Genomic DNA, 17,841 nt, shown 5'->3' on the forward strand with positions numbered 1-17,841 from the left:
CCGGCGCGACCGTGAGGGGCGCGGGGAGGGCGCAGAGGCCCGGCTGGCGCGTCTCGGGTGGAGGTGAGGGGTTGTTGGGGTGAGGGTGTGAGAAGAAAGCCGGGGGAGGGCGTGGAGGTGAGCGTGTGGGGAAGTAGCAGAGGGGCCCAGAAGTGCGGGGCAGGGTCGCAGCAATGGGTGCAGAGGGAAGTTTGTGATCCTGGAGGGGGGAGGCGGTCTCGAGTGGGACCCCGGGGCATCTGTAGGGACGCGTGTCTCGTGGAGCACGCGGGAGGGACGCGAAGGGGAGCGGGGGCCGAGGGGTTGGCTGGGGTGCAGAGCGTGAGTCCTACCGGCTGCGCACGGGGCTCACCTGGGCTCTCGGAAGCCCTACGAGCGTCCCCTCCTTCCCTGCTCCGAACCCGGGAGGGGATCCCGCGGCTCCGGGGAGCGGCTTCCCCGCCAGGAGCAGAGTTGTCTCTGGGGCGCTGAGGAAAGAGGACTGAGCTGCAGCCCAAGCTGTCCAGAGGAGACGGAGTTGTCATCCGGTCCGGAATGAGGAAGAATGCAGCTGCTGTTTGCGCCCCGGGATCCCAAGAAGTGCAGCAGGTAAAGAGCACGGCCACTTCGCCGTATTTCCTTAATTCTGGACCCTCCTCCTGTACGCGCGCCTCCCTGTGAGCCTCTCCCGACTCCCTCAGCCCTTCCCCAGGACCTCCCACCCCCACCACAGCTGCACCCCGGCAGGGGTCCCAGCCGCAGTCCTCCCCATCCTCACCCCCGTCCCGGCTGCGGTCTCCTTCCTCTGCCCCGGGAAGACTGTAAGACAGGGTTTACGCTGCGGCCCGAGGCTGCTAACTGACCTGCACTCTGAAACAAGGTTTTAAAAACTTCTTGGGTTTAGGGAGGAGCGGGGTGGATTTATTCACTGAAAATTGACTTAGTCAAAACAATTTGCCAAAAAATTGCCCTGGATTTCTGGGGAGCTCTGCAAAACATTCAGTAAGCAGTGTAGGTATGCAATGTAAAGTTCTTCACGGTTTGCTTTGGGCCCGTTAGAACCCAAACTGTCCGATAAGCACAGGTGGCTCCTAACCTCTTCAAAGAACTCTATCTTGATGAACGTGGCCTGTTGTACTCGGTGCCCCCAAAAGCAGCTCTGGTTGGTATTTATATATTTACATATAAATATATGGTCACATCAGAATGAAAGTCACTGATTTTGAAATCATTGTCAAATATTCGGATTATAAAAATTCATCAAGTGATGTACACGTGGCTTTTGTAGTGATGGCACTTAGAATATCTACCAGGATTGGGAAACTAATGTCCGGAAGCTCCTTGAAGTAGATAAATCTGTGTAAGTCATGTAGATTGCATTTTAAGCAAACCTTTTCTATATAGTTCTCCTTATGTTTTGCTTCCTTTAATATGAGCATGGTATAAAAAAAACTAATTAAAAAAACCCTGCACCATATTATTTAAGAAAAACACACATAAACTGAAATCTTGGTTTTTTTGGAGATGGACTGTTTCACTCACAAGCTCTGCCTGGTGTTGAAAGTTCTTTTGTGGCACTGTGCTTCAGAACAGTGACTGGCAAAGAGGTATCTACTTAACATGTGCAAAGATATCTAACAGTAAATTTCCAAAGTTTCCCAGTAGTCACAATTTCAAATATTTTACTTCCATAATTCCTATGGGTTTTTTCCCCTTTGATGATAGTTTCTGCTGAATCGGACATTAAACATAGTATTTAGTGGCTGTTATACATAAATCATTCACATACATGCCCCACTTAGCCTGGAAGAGGTGTCCTGTTTGGCAGTTATAATCTGCGACATAATCTTTCTTTCATCTCAGAAAAAAGATAGTGATGAATAGCTTATGAATAGAATCATCAGACATATGGAGCAGGCCATAAAAGAAATAAGCAAACTTCCATATTTAACAAGTTGTTTGCTTTTTTAACTTTCAAAACACCTCTCAGAAAAAAATAAGGGAAATAATATACTCTTTTAAAGAGGCATTTTATTAATTATGACCGAAAGATTTAAATTGCTCTTATTTAAATAAGTACATCATATATACATATACACACAGTTACAGTTTATGGCATCATTTGGTTTTCTTGGGAGTGACTTTACTTTTTATACGTCAGAACTTCATTTAGATGTTTATTGTTGATTAAGAGTGTGTCTTACAAGAGACCCTATTGCACAATGAGTAAAATAAGAATCCATGGACATGATTATACTAAGCAAAAGAGAAGGTGTATATGATTTTATTTCTTTTTCTAGAATTTTTAGAAAGTGATTTCTATGGAAGTGATAATAGAGATATAGTAAGCAAAATACGTAATTATCCAAAGACTTTGATAATGATGCTTTGTAATTTTAAATACATATTTTCATATTTTCTTTAAATTTATGTGAAGTAAGCACAATTGACAGTGGTACAAGTTACCCTGTCTTAGACACTTTTCTCATTGACATCTGCACCTTAAAAGAGGAGACTTTTATTTTGGCTCCCATTTCAGTCTATAGCTGGCCAGCAGGACAGAAAAGCACAGCAGAGGGAGAAGGGGGGGAAAACAGGTCACCTCAAGGCAGCCAGGAAGCAGAGAGCTAAGGCAGGAGCCACCTTCCATGTCATAGCCTCTTCAGACCAATCTCACCTCCTAACAGCAAGTTTGTGGGCCTCCCAAAGTCCAGCCTCTGACTGCATGAGACTGTGGGGGGCCCTCAGATATAAACTATAGCATACCCTAGTTTGAAGCCTATCTGCATGTACACTTTAAAACAGCAGCCTCTAAAGGAAATAAGATAACTATATTACAATTTGTATTTTTATCTTATCATTTTGTTTTATATGAGGGAAATATTAATGTACCCATAGGAGACAGCAGAAAAAGTATGGAGATAATAAATCAATGCTTCCAAATTGCCTTAAAAATCACAAGCCTCTTTGAAAATCTGGTCATACTTTTAGATCTGCTATCCAGAAAAATATCTGGGCTTAATACTTAATTTTGATCAAGCGTCAGGTTGATACTTCATCTGGACCCAGTTCCCAGAGGAAGCCCAGTTCTGCCCTTGGAACTGGAGCACCCCAACTGAAACTGCAGCATGTAGCTAGTTAGGGAGCCTGTGCAGAGCCTGGAGTTCTTCATTTATATTGAAACAGAACTGCAGAAATCCTAAAACGTGAGCTGCTGAAATGAAAAGAACACAAACCAGGCACTATTTTATAAAAACTGTGCTTGTTATTTTTTGCTTAGAAAACTTTATTCAATATTTGTTGCTAAACACTGTATTTTCAAAAAAAAAGATATAAGGAGTAAGTGATCTTAGTGAGAAAAGTGAAAATAAAAACATTAAATATTTAACTAAAATTGTATTAAATTGAATCCAAAGACCTTTCTAGAAACTACTATATAAAAAGGCTAAGGCTACAAAAGTGTAATAGAAATATCTATGGAATCTTTGAATTATTTGCTTGATATTCTGAAATTTTGCACTTAAAAACTTTACATGAAATGCAGTTGAATTTGTGTTGTCTTTTGAAGTTGTAACATGACTACAGACACTGCCTGCTGCAAATGCCCCTTACACAGAAAGAACTGCTGCATTTTCTCCTCTCCTGTCCAGAGGGGCAACTTTTCCTAACCAACTGGCCTTTCTTGGTAACTCTTTTCAGTTTCTCCTTTTCTGTCTCTTTCTTTTAACACTCTTGACTCCCCTTATTTATAAGCCCTCTTAATCAAAAATGATTTGACATAACTACTGAGTAAATTATTTAAACCATTTGCCAGATACTTTATTTCTCACAAGTACACCTAATATCTTTGTATATTAACCTAATAGTTTTGTGTTCTTTTGATTTCTTTTAGAGACAAAGTCTCACTATATAGTGTAGGCTGGCTTTGACCTCACTATATATCCCAGGGTGGCTTTGAACTTTCAGTGATCCTCCTGCCTCAGCCTCCCAAATACTAGGTTTAAAAGTATGCACCACCATGCCTAGACAACCTGTGTATTCTTGCTTTTCCTCTAAGAAGTAGCATGTAAATTCCTACATGAAACCAGGTACTTTAGATATTTCATTTTATCTCACCTCGAACCCACTCTGGGATTAGGACCCTGTACGACACGGAAGACAAAGAAGCTGTTGCTTCCCATAATGGTTAAACTGCACAGCAAACTCCAATCCCATTCTTCCTACCATGGCACAAGTCCCAAGAAAATTGTCCTTGTTCTTGTGACTGCAGATTAAAGTTCACATGACCAGTACTAGTAATGCATTTCAATCTAGGGAAAATACTGTCACTCTGAAAGTTAACATGAGGTACTATAATAAATCTAATAAATCGGTGTCACTAACCTTGGTGCCCTTACAACCTCACAGATTTATTTAAGAAGACTTCCACTTTGTCTTCTTATTTTCCTTTGACTTGTCAGTATATTTAGTAAACACAGGATGTTGATAAAATAGTATTTTATTAACACAGTATTCCATTAGAAAGTCTTGAGATATGTTGAGCATGGTGAAACAATGCTTTCACTCATCGAAACTTCCCTTTTAGTAAAGATTTTAATTTTATTGTATTTTATTACAGGTTTTGTTTTCATTACCCTCCTTCTTTTCATATTTCCAAACAATGCAGTCAGTGTATATGACTGAGGAATGGAAGCCTGACTGATACAACTGAAATAGTAAAATAAAGATCCTAACCCTTTCATATGACCATTTGACCTCAAGCACACGTAGCTGTTCAATAGTGTGTGATTCCTTAAGAAATAGCATGTTCTTCTTGGGGATCTATGGTAGTCTTCTGTTACGGTGCCAAAATACTTTAGATAATCAACTAATAAAGATGAAAGGCTCACCTTGGCTCATGGTTTTAGAGGCTTCAGTTCATGGTTAGAGGACTTAGTTTAGAGGCATAGAGGCCCACGGTTTAGAACTTTCAGTCTCCTTCCTTTTGGGCCTGAGATGAGGTGGGAGCTCATGGTAGAGCAAACTGCTCATCTCATGGCAGACAGGAAGTACAGAGAGAGAAGGAGACCAAGGTCCCTCAGTGACCAAAAACCTCCCACTGCCCACAGACAGGCTCTGTCACTTCCCAATTAGCATTGTAGGTTGGAGACCAAATTTTTAACACATTGGCCTTCAAGAGGTGGGGATTCCAGATCCAAACTGTAGTGGGACTTTTATGTTTCTTACAGCTGGGAACCTTAACTACTATCTAGAAAGTAGGAACACCATATTTTAAAAATATTGTTTGTCCCTATTTTCCTGCATTTCCTTGTCTAATTCTCATTAGATCTATGTTGGAACATCTCACTCCTACTTTTAAATTATTCTTGAACTATTGATTCCTTTATTCTGAATTATGATAGTTTATTTATGCAGGCAGTTTGTAACTTTTTTGTGACCTCATCTCTGCTAAGAAGTTTTTTTTGACACAGGCATCCTCAAAGTACCAAGTATGGAGATGTCCCTAGAAGTTGTTTTACATTTCTTTTCTGTAGGAGTCTCAGGGATCTTATGGTCTCCAGACCAGTTTTGTGTGTGTATTTCATGGTCAGTGTGACTATTACCTACAAGTACCTATAATTTGGGCCAAGCCACACCCACAATGGGATAGGGTTTTGATTGGAGAAATCTTGTGGCTTTGCTTTTGTCCTAGAGTATTTAGCCCTTCATTATAAGGGAAAAACGTGTGATCCCCTTCCTCACCCATCATAATGCTCACAGCTAACACCCCTATAACAAAAATCAACCTAACAAGAACAAAACAAAGCACATTTATTTACTGTTTATTTTGAGACACCTGAGTAGTTAAACTGCCCAGGCTGGGTTCAAACTTTCAATTCTTCTGTCCCAGCTTCCCAGTGCTGGGATTATAGACATATACCACCACCATACCTGGCTCCTTGTAGTAAGTATTTAATGTGATTCCTATGTCATTCAAAATGTAGCTGACATCAATGGACAATGCCAGCCTCCATTAAACAAGCAGTTAATACCTTACATTCAGATAAGAGAGGCAAGACTTCTTACTAATAATCATCTGTGTTGTACCTTAGTGTTGTTATAGCACACTGGCCCTAATCTGAACCTGCCTACTCCACATTTCCACCCATCAATTATGTATACCCTATATCCTTTGATCATCCAAATGGAATGCATTGTCATTCCTTCCAAACCATTCCTGCTCTACTGGGCTAATGTTGCTGTTTATTCATGGTTATTCTCTCACAACCTGGGGTCGAATCTTGCCATGCCCACCTCACCCATCCTATACTTTAGATCTGGAATATCCACCCAAGGCCCATGTGCTAAAGGGTTAGTCCTCAGGGAAGTTTTGAAACCTTGAAAAGGTGGGACCTAGAGGAAGGAAGTACATTATTTGGGGTGTGGCCTTGGAGGCACATTGAGACCTGGCCCCTTCCACTCTCTGTTTGTGCTTCCTGACAGCCATGAGGTGTGCAGCCTGTCTGTCATGCTCCCACCCTGATATGCTGACTTGCCACAGGCCCAAAGGTAATGCAGCCAAGTATTGTGGTCTGAAATCCCCAAAACTGTGACCCCAAGTAACCTTTCCCTCAAGTGTTTTGTCACAGTCAGGGAAAGCTGATTAAGACAACCTGATTTAGTGTCATTCCATCCAGACTACCTGCACATAGCCTCCCAGGTTAAGCCCAGATGCCTCCATCTCTATGATGCTTTAGGCAGCATCTTGGAATTTGCTACCATCTTGGGTTACTCAGAATAATTCACTTCATCCTCTCAGGCTCTGAGTATAGAAATCTGTCTTGCCACTACCATGGCCCCAGTCCCTTTCCTCCTCAAGGACATCATAAAGAGAGAAGTCTAGTCACTCATCTCTGCTTTATTATTGGACCCACATCAATACCTTGAATATTCTTGACATCAGAGCCTTTAGCCATCTACCCATATGCTTTGGCTCTATCTACTGTGTAAAGTTTGGGTAAGTATCAGTCCTACAGTATGTTTTTTTGTAATCTGGAAGGATTCTTCATGTCCCCAGCCATGCTGTTACTTAGGCATAACTTGTCTCTTTTACCATGCCTATTCCTGCTCTTCTCTGGCCTCCTCCCATCCCACGCTCCCTCCTTCCTGCTCTGCTGAGACACTGAGACACTCGTGGGTACTACCTCAACTTCCTGTTCCCATCAGCCACATGTGTGACTGTGAGCCTGCTCACTTCGCCCCTCGAGAGACCCAGCCTTCTCTGAGCCTTCTTCCCTCTGCCTCCTTCGTCTCACTCTGTAGTGACAGTAGTTATTCTTCCCTACTCCTCTACTGGTTTGGCCCTTATTTATGGAGTAGCTCAGATATAGATAGATTTTTTTTAAAAAGATCATTATAGACATGACTATTTTATTGAAGACTGAAGTTATTATAGGTTGAATAAAAATGCTGGGGACCAGAAGAATTTCAGATTTTTAAAATTTTGGAATATTTGCATATACATCATGAAATATATTGCAGAGAGGACCCATGTTGAACATACATTTGTTTCATATGCACTTACATATACAGCCTGAAAGTAATTTCGTACAATATTTTTAATAACTTTGTGCATGAAATAAAGTATATGTCAATGTAAAAACTGAGATAAATAACTTACAAGGAGGAAAGGTTTATTTTGGCTTGTAGTTTCAGAGGTTTTCGTCCAGGGTTAGTCAGCCCCCCTTGCTCTGGGTCTGTAGGAAGCAGAGCACCATGGCAGGAACATGAGGCAGTGGAAGCTCCCTCGTGGTGGCCAAAGAGAAAGGAAGGTGTTGAGATCCCGCTGTCACCCTCCAGGCACTCCCCTGATGAACCAGCTTCTTCCTACCAGGCTTTACCTCCTAAAGGTTCTACCACCTCTTAACCATGCTGTGGACCAAGCTTTTCACACATGAGCTTTTCAGGAATATTCAAGATCCAAGCTACAGCATGTACCTTGAGTCATCAGAGTGGTGGCATCATATCGGCATTCAAAAAGCTTTGGATTTGCATTACAGATAAAGCCTATAAAGTTTTAAATTTTTAAAATCTTATTTTTATAAAGACATATTGCCAATAATCCACTGATGAAAGCATAGCTTGGTGGTTTTCTCAGGAGATGATGGAAACAGAAAGTGGCTCCTACTTGAAGGGCATGATGTAGGGTTCTACGCCTTCCCTGGCCCTGGCTCCTTCTTCTCTGTCTCTTTCCTTCACTCTCTGCTTCCCGTCTGCCATGAGGTGAGCAGCTTTCCTCTGCCATGCCTTTCTGCAGTTACGTTTCTGCCTCACCACAGGTAACAAAGCAATGGATATCATTTACCATGGACTAAAACCTCTGAAACTGAGCAAAAATAAACCTTTTCTTCTTTAAGTTGATTTTCTCAGGCATTTTGTCATAGTGATGAAAAGCTTAATAATACAACTAATTTCATATCTTTGATTTAGCAATGTTCAATCTGTATCAGTCTTGCAATAAACTAAGTTAATCTTGTTTGAGGCCTATTTTGATGCATTTTTGTTTGAAAATGCTAATGCATGATTTTAAAATATTATAAGAGCAAAGGATATTTTAGAATATTATAAAGCAAAGAATATTTTGATGATTTTTTTTTTGAAAAATGAAAGAACATATACAAGAGGAACATTGTGACATCGGCCTCAATCAGTAGTTATATTTTAAATTCATCAAAAGTGTGATATTTCATCCACTAAATTTCATAGTACAAATATTGCTATAAAAAGTCAAAACTATAGTCCATAGGTGAACAGTTAATTTTTTAATGTAAAAATTGAATTTCCTTTCTTTACAAAAAGAAAAGTCTTGGATCTTTATCCTACTGTACAATTTGCATCCCAATAACTGGTTATGTTATAAAATTTTGTTTGCAGATCTGAATATATTTTTTTCAGAGATTTAGCATAATCTGTTATGTTGTAAGGGTATTTTATAAATATTTTAACCACACTGTTGCATAATAATAATAATGCTTATGTTCTTTATTTCACAAAACCTAAATATTTTTGAAGCACCATTTCTGTGTTTTAGTTCTTAATACCAAGAAAATATCATGCTCAGAATTGGCTCCCAAAATAAGAACTATTTCCTGGAGAAAACTAGTGTGATGAGTGGCAATGTGGGGAGAATGGTGGTTCTAGGGGAATAAGGAGACTTTCTTCTCTCAAGGGCAGCATAACAGTCAGGGCCACAGTTTCCTAGGGAGACAATGACTTGCCCACTTGAGCAGGAATTTTTACCAGTGGACCATATGCTCACATAGCATAGGTGTGCAAGAATTGACAATTTCTTTGAAATTACAAAAAGAAGTTTCATTTTTGGAACCTGGAGCAATGACTACATTCTGTTGGGTTGAAACAAACTGTCAAAAATGACTAAGCCTTCAGTAATTCTCCTAGGCATACAAGGAACTGAAGGAAACCGTGTCAATCCAAAAAAGAGCAACTGCATTGCCAGCCCTTGAACGCAGGCGCTCTATAAAGGAATTAGAAACCTTGTAAGTCTGGCTCGGCCTGATGTCACAAAGGGTCACTTTATTTTCACTCTTAGTTCTGTTCTGTTTAAGCCATCACCAGAGTCTAGTTCACTATTTCTCTCTGAAATGGGCTAAATGTTTATGTTCTCAACAAATTCATATGTTGAAGTCCTACTTCACCCATAATGTGTTGCAAGGTGAAACATGTGAAAGATAGTTGGGTCATGAGGGAAAAGTTCTCATATAAAAGGTTATAAAAGAAACTCCAGAAAGCCATTTGGCCCTCTTTTGTGGTGTCTGAAGACATAGTGAGAAACTGACTTTCTGCAACCAAGAGGAGAGCTCTCATAAGAACTTAGCTATGCTAATATCCCAATCCTGAACAACTCCCAGAACTGTGAGAAATAAGTAAGTGTTGTATGTAGGCCACCCAATATATGACACCCTCTTTCTTGGCTATGTAAAGGTTTTTGAAAACCAAAGATTCTCTCAGGTAAAAAGATTTAGAGGATAAACATGGTAGTTACAAGTATTTTCCACAAATACCCAAGGAACCCATTCATCTGTTGGAATAAGAAATGGGAACAACAGACTTTAGCTATGAACATACAGTGTAAAGTTAGTATTTATATACTGACTTGTGGAAATCATAAGAAATTTAAGCACGAGATACTAACTCTAAATTCTATATTTGGCAAAATTAAAATATACGTTAAACACAGAACTACAAAATTGGCAGATAGTTGTGAAAAAGGTACTGAATGAACAAGTATGTATTTAAGAGGAATAGTAAGAAGACCTCAGAACTTTAGATTTAAAAAATCCAGTGAGTGCTTTCCAAAGGCAAAAGGTTTTTCCTGTGGGGTACAAAGTTGGAAGGTCTACTTATGACTCTGAATATGAGATGCATGAGCTGAGGGCAGGATGCAGAGAAGCTGGACAAATGAGGAACCACACAGAGAAGCCATATGTCCAAGAGGCGATCTATCTACCACAGGACAGAACATCATTCCTGCCTCAGTGCTGCACTTACCATCCCCTGCTCGAATCATAATCTAACTTTTTTTTTTGAAGGCTATTCTGTAGATCAATTCTAAGTTCATAGTAAACTGGAGCTGAAGATTTATTTTTCCCTTTAGGTATTCACAGCTTCTCCCATTATCAACCCCCATCATAATGAAACGTGTTGCCCTCTATGGTTGGAATTCTATAGTAATTAACCTTTTCAGATTAGCTCCCATCACTGAGTAAGAAATTTAGGGTTTCTCCATGTCTTTTGATGGCTTGATAGTTCATTTCCTTTTAGCGATGATTAATATTGCATTGTCTGGATATACCACAATTTGTTTATCCATCTGGCTGTGGAAGAAAATCTTAATTGCTTCCAAGTTTTTTATGAATAAAGATACTATAGTTATCCATGTGTAGATTTTTGTGTGGCCATAAGTTTTCAGCTCCTTTGGGTATCTACTCTGGAGCAGATTGTTGGATCAAGTGGTACAAGAGAGTGTTTAGTTTTGTTTTGTTTTTCATTGAGTTTATTGGTACTTTTTAAGTATACAGTACAGTTACATTCATCATTGGGATCTTGTACCTTTACATGACAGGTCTTGGTTCTCATTTTTTCACCATACCCCTGCCCTTCCTTTACCCCCTCCTCCCTTCCCTATTTACAAAAACTTTTTTCCATTTTTTGGTTGTTGTTGTTGTTGTTTTCTCATATTTTTTTCTTTTCCCTTATTTCCTTTTTCCTGCCCTTCCCACTTCCTCTACACCTTTAGCCCTTTTCTTCCTATTTCACATTGTCAATTATACCATTTGGATCTTATTTACACTTAGTTTTTCACACCAGAGAAACTATTCAGTATTTACACATGTGTGACTTATTTATTTCATTTAAGAATATGACCTCAATATGCATCTATTTTCCTATGAATGACTCTTTCCAAAAGAATTAAAAGAATCATATCACAGTGATATACATGCACCTGTGTTTATAGCAGCACAGTTTGTAATAGCTCAAACTTGGAAACAGCCCAGTTGCCCATCAGTTGGAAACTGGATAAAGAAGATGTGATTTTTTCTATGAAATGGAATACTACTCAGACATAAAGAATGGGAAATTAGAGTCTTTCATAGAATTTTAGATTTTAAATTAACTGATAAACTGTCCTCCAAATAGTTTGTACCATTTTGCATTCCTAAAACAGATAGGGCTTGCTGTTGCTCTGATCCTTGCTAGCATTTCATGCTGTCCATGTTCTTGGTGTTGGTCATTCCAAAAGGTATAGAATGGTATTTCACTGTTATTCTAGTTTGCATTTCCTAAATAAAATAGGATATGAAACATCTTCTCACATGTATACTTGCTTTCTGTATATCATAGTTTTGAAGTATGTTGTTGAAGGCTTTGGACCATTTTAAACAACTTTTTGGGTTTTTTTATGACTGGGTTTTAAGAATTCTTCGTACATTTGGATAACGCTCTTGGTAAGTCTCCTACGAATATTTTCTCCATGTATGAGACTTGATTTTTTTATGGTTGCCAAAGTATCTTCTGTACGGGTGATGTTTTCTATTTTAACCATGTCCAGCTTATCCTAGAAATTCCTCTCCTTCTCCTTCTTCTCCTTCTTCTTCCTCCTCCCCCTCCTCCCCCTCCCCCTCCCCTCCTCCTCCTGAGATCAAACTCAAATCCTTGTGCTTGTGAGGCAGTCAGCAGCACCTAGAAATTCATTCTTTCATGGATAGTGACTCTGATATTGTATCTAAAATTCCATTACCAAAATCAGGATTACCTAGAATTTATCTATACTATCTCCTGGAATTTTTATAGTTTTCCATTTTATATTTACATTTGTGATCCATTTTCAGTTTTTTGTGAATAATGTAAGGTTGTGTCTATCTTCAGTGTTTTTGCATGTGACTGTCCAGTTGTTCCAGTAGCATTTGTGGAAAAGACTGTCTTTTCTCCATTGCACTGCCATGACCCCTTTGTTAAAGATCAGTTTATTGTATTATGTGGATCTGTTTCTTGTCTCTTTATTCTGTTCCTTTAAATCAGATTTATGGATTTCTATTGATTCAAACTCAAGCTCTGAGAGACTTTCTTCAGCTACATCCGGTCCACAAATAAACCTATTGAATGCTTTCTTCACTTTTACAATGTTTTTTTTTCTCTAGTATTTCTTTTTTATTCTTTCTTTGCACTTTCATCTCTCTGTTACATGGTTCATCTGTCCTTCATATTGTCTATTTTATTCATTGTTTTAAATTCTTGATCTAATAACACCAGCATCCCTGACATATCAGGTTATGATACATGCTGTCACTTCAATCTGTGTTTTTGCCTTGCCTTGTAAAATTTTTCTTGACAACTGGACATGATTTACTGTATTAAAAGAGCTACTGGAAATAAGCCTTACTAATGTGAAGGTAAATTTCTGTTGTCCTAAGATTAGGTCTCAGTCAGTTGGTGAGCTCTGTTTCTGCCATGTGAACTTCACAAGTATTTCTCAGTCCATTCTCACTAATAAGTTGACAGGAAGGCTGGAGTGGTGTGGAATTGGGTATTTCCCTTCCCCTAGCTCAGTTAGACTTTGACAATACCTCAGCAGGTTAGGTTCTGGTTAACTAATTTCTCCTGAGGATAAACCTTACTGACAGAGTGCACTCGTGTATCTCCAAGTGGTGACTTTCCTCCTCCCTTCTCAGAAGCATCAGGGAATTATTTTCCCATATACTCTGAAGCTGTAGCTGTGGTTCTGGATATTATACTCGCTAAAGTATGTGTACTCTCTCAATGGCTAGATCTGCCTGGATTTTTCACTCAGAATTGTCCCACTGAAGTTGTAACACTGTCAGTTAGTTCAGAATTTCCTATTCACTTCATATAAGGATTTCTTTTTCCATAAGTCCTGATTGTGAGTCTCTGTATTTGCCTAATTCCGTAATTTGAGAGCAGCAATTTGCCCTGTGTCCTTATTTCCTTTCACAGATACAAAAATCCTTGCTGATTTTTCTGCTTAGCTTTTCACTAGCTGTTGGGATAGAGTGGTGATTTCCAAGTTCCTCACATGCCAGATGGGAAACTGTTAGTACGGCCAGTGGCTGGGTATCACACTCATTTGCGTTCCCCTTCTCTCTTCATGTTTCAGTGCTCTTTTATATTCTTGGTTGCATTACCCATTTTTCTTCTACTTTTTAGAAACTAAGTACATTCCTATACTACTAGCATCCTATACAAAAAAAAAGTAAAAAGGCGTATCCTTCAGATTATTGCATTGGTTTGACTAAGCTTGCAATAGATTCTTAAAGTTCATCAAACACCAACTATACAGTTTGAACAAAAAACGCAATTTACCAACTGAAAAGTACAACATGAGGACCAGCTTAGGCATGCCTCATCCAAAGGCTCAAACATGACTATCTGTTTTTTCCCGTTTCACAGAACTGTGTTGGCTTTTCTGTGTGGCTGCTAACAAACACAGGCAAAAGCTCTAGCAAATTCAAGTTAAGCAGAAAAGAAAAAGTGTATCTTCCCAGTCACTGAAACAAAAGTAATGGAATTTGCTCTTATAAAGCCTAATTGATTTGGACTGAGTCCTTGTAAAATAATCTATCTGTATGGCCAAAAGAATGCCATGCTCTGATTGGCCATTTCAAGTGAAATGATCTCCCCCTCATCTGGGGATGATGTTGATCTCATGTTTGAACAAAATACATGGACAAAAAGTAGGACAAGGCTGATTCACTAGAATGAAAAATCCAAGTGTCATTACCAGAGTGCAGCAAATGGATGTTGGGAAAAAAATCAACAATAAACAAGTTTGTGGTTATCTTTTTGAACCAATGTGTTCATTTTAAAGAGGTTTTGAAGATTTTATATCTAATTTTAAAATAAAAATATTTATATCCTTTTTAAATATTAGAGTAAATGTGGAAATTTTTTTGTTATGTGGAGAAATTTGTGGAGTTGCAGGATTTTCTTCTTGTTGCCAAAAATAAACAATACAAAATTAATGCTTTATTTCTTTCATGTTAAGGAACTAAGCTGATCCTGTATGTGATGTGCTTAGGCTGATGTCCCCTCCATAATCATAATTCTTCCTTTCCAATTTTTTAAAATATGCACTTTGTGATCATTCTTGCTTATTGTGGGAAAATATACTGGTTGAAATTATCGAAATCAACCTACCAAGATGTCTATGGTAGACATCTGTCAAATGGCGATGCCGTTGGCTAAGATAAAAAGTTTGGAGAAAAAGAGGGGTGAGGAAAATACACTGTGTTTGTGACATGACTTTTTTTTTCTTCTTGTATTGAGTTTATTGGCACATTTTAGGTATGCAGTGACTTTTAAGTGTCCGTGTTTGTAAGTCCTCAAGCATGAGGGATCTAAAGCCATTATTAATTCTTTTTTCCTATTATAATCCTCCTCACCATTGTCTTTCCCTCTGTGTTCCATCGTAATTGTCTTGCCTCCAACACATGAGCTTTGGGCAGGACATTTAAGATCCAAACCATAAGAACATAGTCTACCTGTGAGAGTTAGCTACTAATTGAACACATTAATAATCAAGTATAACATTAAGTTAAAAGGCCAAAATACTTCTACCATAAACACTATGTGCATCATAATCTGCCATTCATGTATTTTTTTCTTGTTGAAATATTCACTTTTAAGTGATAACTGTAACAATATTTAATCATTTAATATACATTTTACTATGTCACACTCCTTTGATATAATAATTCATTTATTTATATTACTGACCTTAAATGGAACATGGTATGATCCTTTACACCATCTTGATAGAAGATAGAAGAAAACTGACCATTAAATAAAATAACTAACTTTTCTAACATTACAGATCTATTAAATGAAGAAGCTGCTTAAAGCTCAGCTGACTCCAAAGCCTAGGAGTTTTAGCTGTTGATTTTTATTATCTCTAGGGCAAGAGGAAGCAAGGAATACTTTTAGAAGCCAACCATCATGTACTGTTATCCAAATCAGAATAGAGAGTGGATATCAGGCAAGCTATCACGTCAAAGAAGCTCTGATTATCTGAATCCAATTTGAAGGGATCCAAGAGGCTAAGCACAAGTCATTGACATAAGGACAGATAAAATTCAGAGGGAGGAAGCTCAGGGTTGAAGTCTTATGCCATAACATGGGAGGAAATCAGATTTCCTGTGAAGGAAAGATCGCCATTGGACTTGTGCACTTGACCACTGGTCTTCTGTCCCAGCTCTTACTTATGGATTCACACCCTCACCTCTGTCTCCTGGCTTGAAGCACCTACACCGTTGCCACTGCAGAACTACATCATTTCATTATTTCCAAGGACTGACTCTAAGTATGTAATGTTACTTCTTCCTGTGCATTGTCACTTCAAGAAGCAAAGTTGGTATCTCAGAGTTTGAGTTAGTAACTCTGAAGTTTTTTGTGAGTTAATAAAACCCATAGCACGGAGGAGAATGGGACAGATCTCAACGCCTGTTATTTCTATATATTTATAAATTATATCTATGTGTTATTATGTCAATACAGTAAATACATTGAAAATGTGTAGAAACATTGGAAAATTTAAGTGGATGAGTTGATGGTGTTTTTTGCTACCAGATAATTAACTACCACTTGATATCTTTCAAAAAGATTCCCTTTGTGTGCTTCCATAATCATTGATTTATGTCTCAATTGTATTATATTAATCAGCAATTACTTAGCTGTTTCCTCAACTGGGAGGATAAAACATGAGAAATACCATACATTTGTCAGTTCATTAATCTGACAAATATTTAATGTGTAAATAGAGACTACAGAAATATAAGTGTCAAGACTCAGTCCTTGAGTAAAATTTAAATTGAGGTGCTGGATTAGCAGGATATATACAGGTTCACAGTTACAGGTTGGGACACACAGAAAGCCATGAGTACTGTGGGGGTGCTTAGGAGGGCTGCAGCCTTGCAAGAAAGCAGGACACTGGCAAAGAAGTTTGGAGAAGGTTAAGTATCAATCTAGAATAGCTCCTGCTGCATAGTATATCCTCAACAAAGGTATGTGGCTATTAAAGGCTGATTTTTGTTGGATTTTGAGGAATGAGAAAAATTCTATTTATTGCCCACATTTTTAACCAGCTGAGAGACAAACAAAGGAACGTGGCAAGAAAGGATCTCACTGTCATTTTTGTTACAAATAAAAGTAGTTAGGAATATGTAGTAGATGTGCAGTGACAATGGGCCTCCCGAGGGTGTATTCTGAATTGGGATTAGCCCACCTACCTTTTCCGTAGCTCTGGATGATCACAGATTCCCACTGGCAAGGTGATCTTTTCAACTTTTTGTGTGAAGGATCAACGCACTTGAATGCATTCTCTGCAGGCTGGAAGCCAGGCCTCTGATGGGAGGAGCTGCTCCCTACAGGCCCACTTTCCTACTCCAACCCACTGGCAAGAGGCTTAGATCCACTTTTCCCAGAAAGGGATAAGTAAAGTCTCGGAGAGATTACAGGAATGCTGTACAATGGAAGGAACATTCTCAGAAAAGGAGTGAGTGTTCTGTATATTAGTAAGCATTGTCACAAATTTTCAACACTAATATCTTTTTAAAGTCCATGGATACAGATCTCCTGATTCCTCCAGATCCAGACTTCCAATATTCTCTTTTTTTATTCTATCCCCTTTTCATTAAACTTATTTTACATCACCTATTATGCTCCTACACCCATGGAATAGCATTTGAGAATTCTTACTCAGTGCTACTTGTAAGAAGAACCAGTGTATTTATATTTTATAGGGGCGGATTATCCCCTTTTGCTGCATACTGATATATGAAATGCCAGATGGATATAAAAGGAAATACATTGGGGGGTATTAATTTTACCCAAAAATATGCACCGATACTTTTAAACAGCAGTGTGTTTTACTCAATGTGGACTAGAAATAAAAATCAGACTAGACTTATACTTCTCTGTGGATCTCTTAATGATAAATGTCAGTCACACAAACACATCAAAATTCAGTAGGAAGTTATTTCCATTCAGAATTTTCTGCTAAATGAAACTAGATATTAATCTCTTTTACAGAAGAATAGATACATTTCCAACCATTACAAGACTGGATAGTCTCATCCTGAATACTCTTTCTGAATAGTCATTTGAGGTTATACTTCATCTTAGCAAGGGCATTAATGCAAAATCGTGACAGTTCAGGAAACATTTAGCTCCACCAGGAACAGCAGTGACTCCTAACCAAGGCTGCACCTCTGTGGAGGCCCACCTGGCCAGTGCAGTACCAGATGAGGAGAGCCCTGAGCGCACAGATGCTAGGAAAAAAGGAGAGCTCCA

The 17,841-nt window shown here is 38.8% G+C and overlaps 1 protein-coding gene across 1 annotated transcript in view; it reads left to right on the top strand.

The window, feature by feature from the left end:
- The first annotated feature begins 21 nt into the window (after positions 1 to 21).
- Sgcg (sarcoglycan gamma) overlaps positions 22 to 17,841 on the top strand; it is a 128,891-nt gene continuing 111,071 nt past the window's right edge. Inside the window, exon 1 of the mRNA XM_010607479.3 lies at positions 22 to 588. Coding sequence (XP_010605781.1) covers positions 535 to 588 — 54 coding nt within the window. The 5' untranslated portion in view covers positions 22 to 534. The remainder of the gene's footprint in view (positions 589 to 17,841) is intronic.

Source organism: Fukomys damarensis, unplaced genomic scaffold (genome assembly GCF_012274545.1).
Source record: "Fukomys damarensis isolate Sample0158 unplaced genomic scaffold, DMR_v1.0_HiC HiC_scaffold_38, whole genome shotgun sequence".
In the NCBI taxonomy this organism is placed as follows: Eukaryota; Metazoa; Chordata; class Mammalia; order Rodentia; family Bathyergidae; genus Fukomys; species Fukomys damarensis.